The sequence below is a fragment of the Pteropus alecto genome, unplaced genomic scaffold, assembly GCF_000325575.1.
Source record: "Pteropus alecto unplaced genomic scaffold, ASM32557v1 scaffold45, whole genome shotgun sequence".
Taxonomy (NCBI): domain Eukaryota; kingdom Metazoa; phylum Chordata; class Mammalia; order Chiroptera; family Pteropodidae; genus Pteropus; species Pteropus alecto.
This window is the reverse complement of record NW_006442491.1, coordinates 37819265-37832581: the sequence shown is the minus strand read 5'-3', so window position 1 is coordinate 37832581 and position 13317 is coordinate 37819265. Positions and strand designations below refer to the sequence as shown.

General features: G+C 50.2%; 1 protein-coding gene across 1 annotated transcript in view; it reads right to left on the bottom strand.

Annotated features, from left to right (window-relative positions):
* LOC102889764 (guanine nucleotide-binding protein G(s) subunit alpha isoforms XLas) overlaps window positions 1–13317 on the bottom strand; it is a 51092-nt gene that overhangs the window by 36522 nt on the left and 1253 nt on the right. Inside the window, exon 2 of the mRNA XM_025039868.1 lies at window positions 12785–13312. Coding sequence (XP_024895636.1) covers window positions 12785–13312 — 528 coding nt within the window. The remainder of the gene's footprint in view (window positions 1–12784; window positions 13313–13317) is intronic.

Genomic DNA, 13317 nt, shown 5'->3' with positions numbered 1-13317 from the left:
TCTTTCCCTTTCAAAAAATGTATCTCTTAGGAGATAAATGGACCTTTTCTGCTCCTTCTTTCTCTCTCTTTCAACAACGAAGAACTGGCTAAGTCCGTTTTTAACTTCTGAGCCATTCACAAGGATGCCTGGGTTTCAAAAGTTCAGAGAAGCCAAAACCAAGGGCTTCGGATCCCCCCACCCCCTTTCCCGCCTCAGTGAAAGGCCTGAGCAGGGGAAAGCATGTTGAAAAGACACAATGGAGAGCGTGGAAAACACTCGAAGGAAATGAGTCTGTGTGTGGCGGGAGGGCAGGGACTAAATACCATTGTCTGCACACCGTGGTTAATACCCTCCAGAAACATCCACACGTTTCAGTAGAGAAGAGGAGAAATAAAATCATGGCCGGACAAGGGTGGGGTAGGGGGGTTTCCTGTAATGTTATAAGGTCGTTTTAACAATAAATACAACTTCTGCAAGACAAAGGGCAGGAATGAGGCAGATAGCCAGTCCTGTGGGAAGCAAAAGTGGGCAATCTGGCACCATGTGGGAGGTCCTGAGTTCTGAGGGCATGGGCCCCTAAAAAGAAAAGGTGTGTGTATGCTGGGGTGCTAGGGACTGGCAGAGACACCCCAAATGGACAGATCAGAGCTCCCCGTGTCTTCCAAGCACAGAATGGCAGGATTGGTGTTAACCTCCCAAAGGCCCAGGATGGGATGAAACCCCAACCTAAGATCCAAGATGCCCCCCCAAAAAGCCATGGGGCTTTTTTTCCTTTGGAGCTTCCTACATTTCATCTAGAGAGTTCTAAGTGATCCCACTTCCTGTGATAAAGCACAACCATTCAGAGCTCTTTGCTGACCTCTGGTGGGGAGGGCTCTGCTGGCCCAGAAAAGGTGTTAAAAACAGGGGTGGCCCACCTGCCTTGCTCCCCCGGCAACCCCAACATCCAGAAGGTCAGCCACTCATGGGGAGGGTTGGGGGGAGCTAGACAGGCTTTAAAGAAGCCCCCAGAAGATGATGGGCTTAAGAGAAGAATGTCCGAGTAAAGTTTGTTAATTTAAAGACAATTTAGTAGCAGGCTGCAGGAAGCTTTTGCCTTAAGTTAACGTTTTGTTCAGTTCCTTTGACTTGGCCACGATGAGTGAGTGAGGGGAGAGGAAGGGCCCAGGAATGCGTGGCAGGTGAGTTTTGTAGGAAAGGAAGAAATCTACATCACAAAACTCTGTGGGCCTCGACCTCATATGGCACAGCTGCCACACGGAGCGGGGTACAAAGAAATGGCGAGGGTGCCTGTGCTTTCTGGGACCAAGGACCTGGGCCCCGACCATCCGATCCGACTTCCCCTCCACTGAAAACCTGGCCTGGAGGAGGCAGAAGTGACCCGCCCAGCGTGCAGGTCTGGGCCTGAGCTCAGGGTGGGGATCCCATCCCTCGACAAGGAAGGCCCTTCCTGTGCTGGGGTCTGCAGCACCCCACGGGGCTGTTGAGAAGGGAGAAAAGGAAAACTAGCCCTTGACCTCAGAGACGCTGAAAAACCCAACAGTGCTCTTGAGAGTGGAAAATCAAGAAGGATTCATTCCCGGCCAGGACCTTCTCTGCAAAGAAGTACTCACGTCCCCCCAAATGCTCCTCTCATCTCCCTGCACCTTCCCCGCACTGTCTCAAACGCTAATTCTTCCAGGAAGGCTCCCTGGGTCTCCCCGCCCCGCTCTGAGTCTCTGCTGTAGTCCTGGATCGGGGTGACAACGAATGCACGGCTCACCTCTGCCTCCCTGCAAAGGTTCCCCCAGTGACGGGGACCCACACGTTTTTAGTTATTTGCCAAAAGATAAAAGAACCACCTAAAATTTTTGTGCAAGCTCCTTTTTGAAAGGATGCTTTAAACCAAAGTGTGTGTGTGGGGGGGTGGGGGGGGTGGGGTAGCAGCATACCTGTTCTAGTTAAGCTTTTTATCAATAAAGAAGTTTTAAAGTGAGAAGGACATCTCTCTCACTTTTCAGACAAGGCTGAAACTCAGAGGTCACCAACGCCTTGTGACGTGCACCGCCTAAGGTCTACAGAGCCACTAGTTAGAAGGGACAGGATTTGTGCTCAGAGATCAACAGTTCACCTGAAAACCTTCAGAAGCATCCCTGGGCCTCGCGATGGGGAAGGGGACACGGAGCTCTGCCTCCGGCGCCAGCACGCCACATTTCAATTGCGAGGCTCTCAACAGTAAAGGCCTGGCGCCACCTGCCAGCCAGCTCTGAGCAGCCTCGCTTTATTTTATTGCCCCAGTTGGGGCTAGATTCAGCCAGTGAGGAATCTGCAGACAAAAAAAGAAAAAAGAAAAGAAAGAAAGAAAAAGAAAAGATATTTCCTGCTCAGAATCCCCCCAAAATAAGAATCCTTTTAAATCTAGAGAGAGAAGGAGAGAGAGAGAGACGGAGAGAGAGAGAGACAGAGAGAGGGGACCTCTGCCACTTGTCGACTTAAGTCTTAGGATGTCTGCGAGCGTTTGGGGTTTGTCCCTGCCAAGCGAGTACCAAGAGAGTCTCTACTTAGGACCCCTTATCTCAAGCCCTGCTCACCCGCTTGCCAGGGGCCACTGCCCATTTATAAAGCTGAACACAGAGGTACCCCCTGGCTCCCTCTTGGACAACCTGACAAATTTAAGTTCCTCCCTTTACCATGGCAGAATCGTCACAAACGGGGCCTCGTCAACATGTTTTTAAGAATCGAATTTTGGCCTTTTGTGGGCATCACTTGGCAAATTCATGGAACCCTTGAATAGAATGCTAAAATTAACCATAGTCCCAGGAATGAGACACCCCAATATCTAAGCCAGTGCTCTCTTCCGACTACCCTAGCATCCTCCAGAAAAGTCGGGGCTCCTCCACTCACCCCTCCCCCATCAGGCAACATGGGAAAATGGCAAGAAATCGTCACCATAAGCCCACCCCATGCCAGATGGCCCTGGGATAGACCACATCCTAAGAACGTTCCAGAATGACTGGATCCTATCAGGAAAATATCCAAAGACGCCCACCTGGAAAGGGGGGCCCTCTTTCAAGTGTCCATCTTAAAACCAGCCACGGCCTTTTGCGTGCAAAGCAAAACTCATCTAATATGCTTCCCTTTTAAAAGCTAAAAAAGGAAGAAATGAAGTCACATAAATGTTTAAGTACAAAGAGCTATTAGTTTTTTGTCAATCCAGCTTTAAAAATCTCCCCCTATGTCTGGCGTCTGTTTTGGGGTTCGGCCCGGAGCCTTCTAAGCATTTCCTTGGGAGGATGTTACACTTGGTCTCAGGCAAAATGTCAAAATTGACATTCAGAAAACACGCCTTGGGTAACTTGGAGGATTCTGCAATAAGGAAGCATCGGTTAGGGGGAACTTTGCTTAGCTAAACTTGGAACATAGGAAAAATATTTTTAATTTTACATGTCCAGTATGTAATTTATCCAACAACCAATCGGTTTCCACCCCTCACTAATAGTAAAAGCAAAAGTCTTTAAATTCATAGAGGTGTCTGGAGTACAGTTTTCACCTCCTAGACTTTGCAATTAACTTAAAGGTCACAAATTCCAAGTTTTCCAGTTAAATAAAACTTTACTTTAAAAAAATTAAATCTCTGATGAATCGGAAAGCTCTCCTAAAGACCAGATAAGGCAAAAATAGAATGTTTTAGGCTCAAAATATAATAAAGAAGCAATAAAGGCTTCTTCCGTGATGGTTACTTAGGAGAGAGGCTGGCCAGGTGGAAGTTGGGGGGTTAGGCCACTGTTTCAAGTTGAAATCATGATTTAGTCCCGTTATGATTATTCCAAGGTATCAGTTCTAGAATCGGCCCTAGGATGGGAGAGGAGCATCAATCATCTCATCGAAGACCAAGTGCAAGATTCTTGACCAGGAAAGGTCCTTGGGTTCTCATGTCGACTGGCCCAACTGCGTTTTATCCTAAAAGATTTTATTTTATCTTTCTCGGAACAGCCATCCACACGCATCCCCCCTTCCACTACCGCTGCCTACCCCACCCCTGCAATGTAACTTCCTGCCTTGAAATGTCAGTTGCTGAAGGTTAAGGGTCACCTCCAGGCAGTGGGCTGGCTCCTGGTGGGCCTGGGACTAAGGTGACCCAGCTGACGGGGCCCCCACCTTTGTTACGGGTGTGCACACCGTACCAGTCAAAGGCTCCATTAACGTTCCGTGGGACACGTGTGAAGTGGAGCCCGGCCATGGCAGAGCCGATGCATCGTCAGCAGCCACCTTAGTACCAGCCCTATCATCTTGGCTTCTTTCTGTACAAGGCAGAGAATTAACCCAGTGCACGTGGGACAGAGTGGGAATCCCCAGCCTGCCACGAACGAAGGCTCTGAAGAAGCCCTAAGTGGTAGATGTGATCGTTTAAGGGTGAACATCTATTTCAGCCCAGATCGATCCTGGCCCATTGATTAGCTATGGGACTGACTCGGTTAATCAGAGTTTTAGACCAATTTATTACTTGCTTCCCTATCATTCTATTGAGGGTCATCTGGGTCACCTTTCTGAGATTTCTGGAAGTCACCTCCACCCAGGAATCTGGCAAGACCACCGACTCTGGAGTACACGTTTCTTACTGGTTATTATAACTGAGGTCGAAACCTTTTCTCTGCAGAGAACTGTGCTTTTTAAGGTGTTTGAGGGATGACATATACGATGTCTGCCTTCCCCAGAATGTGACATAGTGTCAGGGCAGTGCTTCTCAACTGGAGATGATTTTGCCTGCCTCCCCCGCCCCGCCCTGCCCCAGGACATTTGGCAATGACTAGGGACAGTTTGGGTGTCACACCATGTGTGAATGTGGTAGGCTCTGTGTGTGTGTGGTGTGTGCGTGTGTGTGTGTGTGTGTGTGTGTGTTGCGTGTGTGTGTTGTGTGTAGGGCACTGGCATCTAGTGGGTAGAGGTCAAGGATGCTGTTCAATATCCTCCAGTGCCGAGGATGGCTCTCGTGATAAACTATTGGCGGGAGGCCCCTTCGTTAGACACAGAGCCCCCCAAATGCTTCTAGGTATCTGAGCACACAGCCAGCAGAGAGAAGTCACTCCTTAAAAATAAAAGGCCGGGTTCGACGAAAGCCTTGCGGCCTCCTGAATCCGGGTTTCGTCCGGGGGCGGTGGGGTTGGCAGTGAGGGGGCACCTTCCCCCCTGTGCTGGCTCTCCCCCTTTCCCTGCTGTTCCCACTAATGATGTGACTCCTTTCTTCTGCCTTATGCTGTCTCACCATCTAGTGGCCACCGGAATTATCAACCTATCTTCACCAATTCCAGGCCTTTCTCGAGTTAGTCATTAAAACGTTCACATCTGGGCTGAAGGACCCCTGAATGACGTGTATGATTTAACGAGAAAGTTAATCAAGCCTCCTGTCGGCCTAGACACCTAGACAGAGGCGGCTGTTAGGGATTAAGATGGACACTTTCTAAGATTTCAGACGCCGTGAAGGCAAAAGATTCAACATGCTGACGACAAATCAAGCTGGACTTTTTATTAACGTGGACGGACCCCACGGGGGTTCAGCTTGAGTCCTCTGGACCCTTCGGAGTCACCACACATAGCCACAGATAAGAAAATGGCACCTACTTAACAGTACGTGTTCTAGTGGTCCCGGCCATTTAAGTACCTACACGCTCCCCACGGGATCCTGTCTATTCCTGTCAGGCTGCTTTTTAAAAATTGCTTCCTTTTTCAACTGGACCAGTCAGCTGCTTTTACAGCTGGGGAAACTGAGGCCCAGGCCTGCGGTCCCAGGGGCCGGGGGAGCAGATGCCTGGCAAGTGGCCCTTCTCGGCCCCCGCCTGTACCACAACGCCTGGCTTTAGTTTTTGAGCATCCTAAGCCTGTTCTTTCTTTTCAAAAATCCTACAGCTGCAAACTTACCTGAATGTAGGCTCGCTGTAAAAAAAATAATAATAATACCTTCACGGTCATTTGCACTTTAGCAATTGGTCTGAAAAAAGCGAAACCGTTCAGATGTGAAGGAGCAGAGAGGTAACGTGGCCTCTGGCGGGCGGGGAGAGGTAGGGGCTGGGTGAACCGCAGCCGCTCTCTCCCCACAAGAACCTGCACTCCGCGGTGACACGGAGTTTGTGACAGCGTGAGTATGGCACTCCTTAGTAAGTGGGTACAAGATCTCCTTCTCATTATCAACTCATTAAGGGAAGTTTAAGGTACTGACTCTGTCCCACACACGAAATGTGTGTGACAACGTCGGAAACACTGACTGACTCATCGTAAATTCGGGATCAGATAACTGGCACCTTTTTACCTCTCTCCTCGCCCCAAATTGAATCATTAAAGCAGCGTTCGGGAAGATCTCATGTTCAAGTTCTGTGGGCAGAACGCGCGTCAAAACGCTCACGAATCCTCCTGAGGTTTAACGAATCTCTCTGCCAGGCAGTTTGGGCTTCTCCCTCCAAGCGAGTACAACAGTGCCACGCTCCCTTCCTTCTCATGCTCTGTCACAGGTCGCTTACCTACACTGTCCCCTCGTGACGGCCCCAGGAGCAGCCAACAATTCCGGCTGGAATGCTGTGGCGCCCTGTGCCCGCGGTCTGCCGGGACCAGGGCAATGTGTCCCCACCATGCATGTGATGATCAACAAGACTCAAAGGCCCAACACTGCTTTTTCGTGTTGTTCCCTACCTTGTCCTCGGAGGTCCCGTCTTCGGTCCGCAGCGGCCGGTCTGCTTCATCGTCTTCAGCGTCTGGCTGTCAGGAAGGAGACTAAAGACAATCTTTTTTTTTGACACGCGTAATAACCACAGAACGACCTGCATTCCGGTTCGGAGCTCAACCGCAGTATTGATTTATAGACAGGGGCTAACCGAAAGGTGGCAGGGGGCGGGGGGAGGGGACGCAGGTGACACTTTTCCAGGATGAGTATAAAACAGTTCTCTCCTCATCTTCTCTACGCCACGTCACTCACCTGAGAGTGACTTCACGCAATCGTCAGTTTGCAAGGCGTCAGGTGTCTACGGCTCCCCCTCCGTTTACAGAGTATACAAAAGAACGTACTCTGCACCGGAGAGACAGAGACAGTGGGCGCCGGCACGCTCAGACCTTGTACGTGAAGCCTCGTGGGGCATCCAGAAAACAAAGCGCAAACCCCCCCTCGAGCAAGGGCAGAAGAGTCTAAGAGACGCCAGCTTCCGAAGGCCTCGGCTCCCGCCGCCGGGAATGCCCTTGACCGAGTTCTCCGTCTCTAGAAGGGAACTTCGCTTCTGTCATCCGGCCGCCTTTTTAGAGCAATTAAGGAAAATGACATCCCCCCCGATTCTTCTCAAAGCCTCCCTCCTTGTCCAAAGGCTCGCTGGCCAGTCTGCAGCTGGGCCTAATGTCTTTCTCACTTTTATAAAGGCCACTTAGGACTTGCTGGCTGACTCTTCCCCAGGACTATCCCAGAGGTGCAGGACTATTCCAGAAGCACCGACGTGGGCCTCGTCCCCTTCACTCCCTCAGGAGACCACGATCTTACGCCCGGGGTGACCACAGGCCAGAACAGGACTCTGACGAGACCAAGGCCCTTTTAACCGAATGCAATGAAATCCATTAAGGTGACTGTCAGCAGGGCCAGAGTCTCGGAGTCCTATTACTGGGGGGCCACCAGGGCTGGAAGGGTTAATTAAACTGACCAATGTTTCTGGCTCCCTCCTCGGCCGCCTGTTTTCATTGGTGATGGGGATCCTGTCGTATCAATTGGCCCTGCCCTTTCTGTTTTGATTGGACTTTCAAAGGGACAACTGGCATGCTAATTTCACTTCCATGGGGAAGGCCAGGTGGCACAAGGTGGATCTGGGAAGCAGCCCACCTTTGCCACAGGTGAAAGAAACCACGAAGCATGGAGACCAATTTTCATGTGCTGTCCCCACGTGCCTCCTAAAAGTGACCTTATGTTGAGGCATCTGAAGAACCACAATTTTGCTGGGGCGAGAGGTATGCTTTATCTACTAGGAAAACTGACTATAAACAAGACACATGGCCAGTATGGGGAATTTAAAATCTAGTCAATTAGGTTACCTTCTCTGAAATTTATTTTTTTGCTTGATAACAACCTTCCCACATGGAAGTCAAAGGTGGTTTCTAAGATTAGTCACTGACTCTAAGTAGGAATCAGCCCTGACTAAAAGAAATACTTTTAAAAAAAAAAATCACAATTTAGAATATTGAGTTCTTTTAATAGGTTCCTTAGATTCAGGGCCGGCTTTTGAACACTAAAAATGTAGGGAAGCTAGGCATAAAAGCAGCTGCATTTAAAAATTATTATTACTACTACTACAATAATAATAATAATAATAATAATAATAATTATTATTGAGAAAAACTTTAGACTCTGCTGAAGAAAACCAGGGAGATTTAAAAAAGACTTTAAAGAAAACCTGCATTTAAAAGAAAGACAAAAAGCCCAACAAACGAGCTAAGGCTGCAGTGTTGGCAGATGAGCTAGAACAAATGGTGGAAACTAAATATCACCCTAGTGATGGTAGGTATCTCGGAACTGGGGCGGGGGGTGGGGGGTCTCACGTTTCATGGACACTCCACGGACATTTATAACCAGGGATCTGCCGGGGTTTGGCTGGAATCCAGAAAGCAGAAGACTGCTGGACACCTGTCATCTGACGAGGGATTTTAAGAGCACACTGCACTTGCGACAACCATGCTTTACATTTAAACCATGCGCCACAGCTTACTGCCACCACATTCGGGGACAAGCGCGGCCGCTTTCACTTACCTGGCAATCTCAACAAAAGTCTCTGACATTTAATATCTGGGCTTTGGGTTGATTTGCCTAGGAAATGGGGTCCTCTCACATTTTTATTGCCCAAGGCTGTTTCAGAAGACAAATGTGACTCGATGAAAAGCTTTTAAAAATACAATCGGAAAGTGCTATCATTATATGGAATCGTTACCATTACCGGTTATTAATAACCCTGAGAGCAGTTTGTATACCCCTTTCTTTCAGGTCAGGGGGGCGGTATACAATATGGTGACAAACCCTACTTTTCTTTGCTTAATACCAGTTTTTCGTGGTATACATAATATGGGCAAATTATAAAATTTAACCTACTTGGATACGAAAAAAAAAATGTTTTTAAAGAGAAGCTATGGGCAATTGGATTTTAAAAAGCAGGGAAGAATGTTGGCCTTTGAGAAGCATGAAATAGTACAGAGAAACGGAGAAGGGAAAATAGTAAAAGTCTCTTTTAATTCTAAGAATTCTGTGGCCTGATAAGTCACACTCTCACTGCACAGCTCAGCGAAGGCATTTTGAATATGGAATAATGGCTGTGTTGGGGGCAAAAAGACTCCTCTTGCAAGATGGAATGCGCTGCGATCCATCAAATGAATTATACGATTAATTGAGATTCACTGTATCAATAAAGTGTCGTGGCAGGACAGCCATTGTTATATATAACATTTGCCTGCGCAATTTTAATAAATGCAGCGGTGGCTAAGAAATTCTAATCTAGCAGCCCCTTCAATTGTTAAAAAATGAGGGAATCACACCCGAATTAGGTTTCCGAAAATATGTTTAAGCCACCAAAATTATTCAAAAGGGCCAGAGAAACACGGAAGTAGTCTATTATTGGATAATGTTGAGTAAGAAAAAGGCTGCAACTCTTTAAATATTCTAGACTTTCAGTCATGTTATTGATTATCTTTTTCCCTTTTAAGATTCTCTGAATACAGCAGAAGGAATACAGTCAATAATATCATAATAACTATCTGTGGTGACAGATGGGCACTAGGCTTACCCAGGTGATCACTCTGTAAGGTGTATAAATGTCTAATCGCTATGTTGCACACCTGAAATTAATATAATATTGTATGCCAACTGTTGGAAAAAAAAAATCCCTGTCATGTAGTTAAGCTGTTTGGGCAATAAAAACAGTGGGTGTACAAACACTTGCACACACACACACATTTTTAAAGCAACATATGAATCTGCATGTCACAAATTTGGAGCCAAACCAAAGGATGGTCATTTGGCCTGCATTTTCAGTGGTATGAAGATAGGATATCTTGTTTTATACGTTAGGGCTAGAATATTAGCGAAAACTCTTGTCCTAAGTATAATTCCTCATCCTTCCTCCTCCCTCCTTCCCCAATTAGTAGCTTGGACCTGGCTGGGGTACCTCTCTTGTCACTCTGGCAAAATGAAACCTGGTCAGTGGTGGCCTGGTTCCACGACTGCCCTGGCACAGCAGGTGACACTGGCTGAGTCCAGGTCCTTGCCATACATGGCCCCAGGTCTGGTGCCCCGGACTACACTGCTTCTGAACGTGCTGACCGCCACTAGCCGGGGACAGAGCCAGGGCGATGGCCGGGTAACCCCAGCAAATGTCTCCTTATTAAGGTTACTACTTCTCCCCCATACAAAACAAGGGAAACATCTAATATTCTTAAGACTGCCCCAGACACAGACAGTTTGCTGCAGGGTTGACGTTTGCATAATCTAAGGTATGAGCCTCCAGTACTGATTTACGTGGACTGTGCTCCCTCCTCCCCACCCTAAACCCTCAGAATAAAGGACTCACAATATGGAGCAAAGGAGGCTTTAGAGGAGATCTGCTGGGGAAGCTTCGTTTCACAAATGAGGCAACTGAGGCTCCAGCACGCAAGGGACACTGCCAGTTAGGAGCCAAGTGCCCACCGTCACCGGGCTCTCCTGTCTTCACCCGGGTGCGTCCCCCTTCCCCATCAAAGGTTTGCTTGCCAGAGCTATGCTTAGAATATTAAACTGGGGCTGTTATGGCAAAATCACTTGTTTGCAGGAAAACAGAGCTTTGTCGTTTAAGGCTCTGTGGCTTTAGTGCAGCTGGGACATCCAATTTTTAAAACTACCTTCCTTCTGTATGTTTTTGGAAAAATGATGATGTCATCATCTCCCTAGGTGGGTATAAATGACCATCACATTTAACACTGTGATTTGTGAGAGACGCACATCACAACGGCAGACAGTTATGGCCATAATGTCATTAAGTAAAACCATCACTCATGATAGACTATTTAGCAAACAAATGTAGCAAAGCCTTAGAAATGGTGATCTTCAAATCCCTTGGAAGGTCTCAGAGAATAAAATAAAGAAATTAAGACTGTGGAGCTTCCCTTTGGAAATTCTCATTTAAGCCACACGTTCAGACCATTGCTAACCGCTGCTTTGATTAATTGAGGCCCCTCCCCGCCAGCCAGTGACCCCAGATTTCAGCTGAGGAGTCTTGAGGAGGCCAAGGGGGGATGGGAACTGGGAAGGGCCAGGGAAGGACTGTAGATAGGGGAGAGGGTCTTGTTGTGGGGGGAGGGGGTGGGGCTCTGGAGAGGGGAGGGGCGGGCAGAGGGGCCCCAAATGTACCCTTCTAATATGATTGTTACCAGAAGACCTTTTTAATTTCTTTTTACCCCGAGCCCATTTGCAGAGGATCTTACCTTTGAGCCTCTTTGCCCCCAGCTAAAGCTGTTAGAAAAGAGTCACAGGCAGACATTTACATATTTCATAAGTCATAGTCACAGTTTTACCACATTTCGTCCACACGCTTAAAATACACGCGAAGCATTTTTTTCCAGTTTTATTTTAATTGCGTTTCAAACACAAGACGGCAACCCACTCCCAAGGCACAGCCCCCTTTTAAACCAAGCCCCTCCTACCGCACTAGCGTAAACGTGTAAATGATTGGCTTACCTCGCTCTGCCCTAGGAAAAAGATTATTTCATGTTTTTAAAACATAGCCACGCCCACCCCCTTGGAACCGGCCCCGTGGTTTGGGATCCAGACTCGCCTACAGCAGGTTAAGCGTCGTTTTTTTTCCCCTCATCCCTCCGCCCCTCCCACCAGGTGAGCCGAGTGTGGGCAGAAAGCCGGACCCGCGTGTGCGGCCCCGGACGCCCCAGATACCTGAGTGTCTGGTTTTTCAACCGTAAAGGCGGGAGGGTTTGGCGAACGAATGAGAAGTGAGGAAACGCTTAGCGCAAGGGGAAAAAAGAGAGAAAGACACACAGGAAAAAAACGGTTATGGAGGCCGGAGGGAGGCGGCCCCTCCCCCCAGCCAGTGGCCCCACCAGACGACCCGAGGGGTCCCGCCGCCTCGTCTCCGCATATGCGCGCCCGCCGCAGGCGCCCGCTCACAGGTACCACCAGAGTGTGCGAACACGGAAAGTTTTTGCCCGCGCCATGGCGCACAACACAAGACAGCCCGTTCCCCGGCACGGGTACACAGTCGGCGGGTAGTTTGGGGGTGCCAGGGATGGGAACTGGGGGACGCTCGAGCATATCATGCACAGGCGGACACAATATGGACACCAACACACACCAACGACAAGCTGTCCGAGTCCAAGCAGCCGTGCCAGGCGAGGCGGGGCGCGCCTGCCCCAGCGACCCCAGCCCACCATGGCCCCAGCCAGCCGAGCCTGGGGAACCCCGAGGCCCCTCCCCGGCAGCTCCGGGCTCACCTGAGGCCCCCGCCTTTCTTGCCGGCCCCCACCCCAGGGCTCGGGGGCGTCTTACGGGCGCTGGCGCTGGTTTGTCCAGCTGGAAACGGCCCTCAGTGTTGCACGGCACCACTTTTCTCCCTAGAGGGCACATACTTCGGCCACCCGAGCCCACCCGAGCCCCCTCCCACTCCCGGGGCAGAGTTAGGGCCCCTCGCTGGAACTTTCTAGCAGGCTCTTCCCGCCTTTGCCCAGACACCCTCCTCCCGCCGCCAGGCCCCGGGCCCCACCGGCAGCCCGGCCGCCCTCTCCCGGGTCCCCGGGCGGCCCTGCTGCCCGCGGGCAGAGGCCGCCGCATTACCTAGAAGCAGCAGGCGATGTGTACACATGTAACCCATCTTTTCGTCCTGTAGCTGCTTGTCGATGAGCTTGCTGCGCTTCTTCTCTGCGCGCTTCTGAGCGCGCCGCTCCAGGGCCTCCCTGCGCATCTGTCTGCGCTTCTCCGCCAGTGGAATCTTCTTGACCTTGGGGCTTCGCGGGGCTCTGGGCTCGGCGCTCTCGGCTCGGCCGAAGCAGCCCCCGAAGGCTTGCGCGAGGAAGTTGCGGAGCAAGTTGCGCCGGGGCTTTCGGCGGCGGCGGCTTCGCCGGGGCTGCACGCAGCGATGGCATCCGAAGGTCCCATCGTCGGACCCATCGCTGCTGCGGTCGTCGTCGCTACTGACCGATCCTTCGTCGTCGTCGCGGCCCCGGCCGCGCTCAGACCTGCCCCGCCAGGCATACGCGCGAGGAGGCCGCGGAACAGGCGGATCGGCAGCCTGTATCTCGGGGCTGGGGGGTCTGAGGAAACGGATCTTGGGGCGGGCTCCGGAGGCAGGGGCAGCAGGGGCTGCTCGG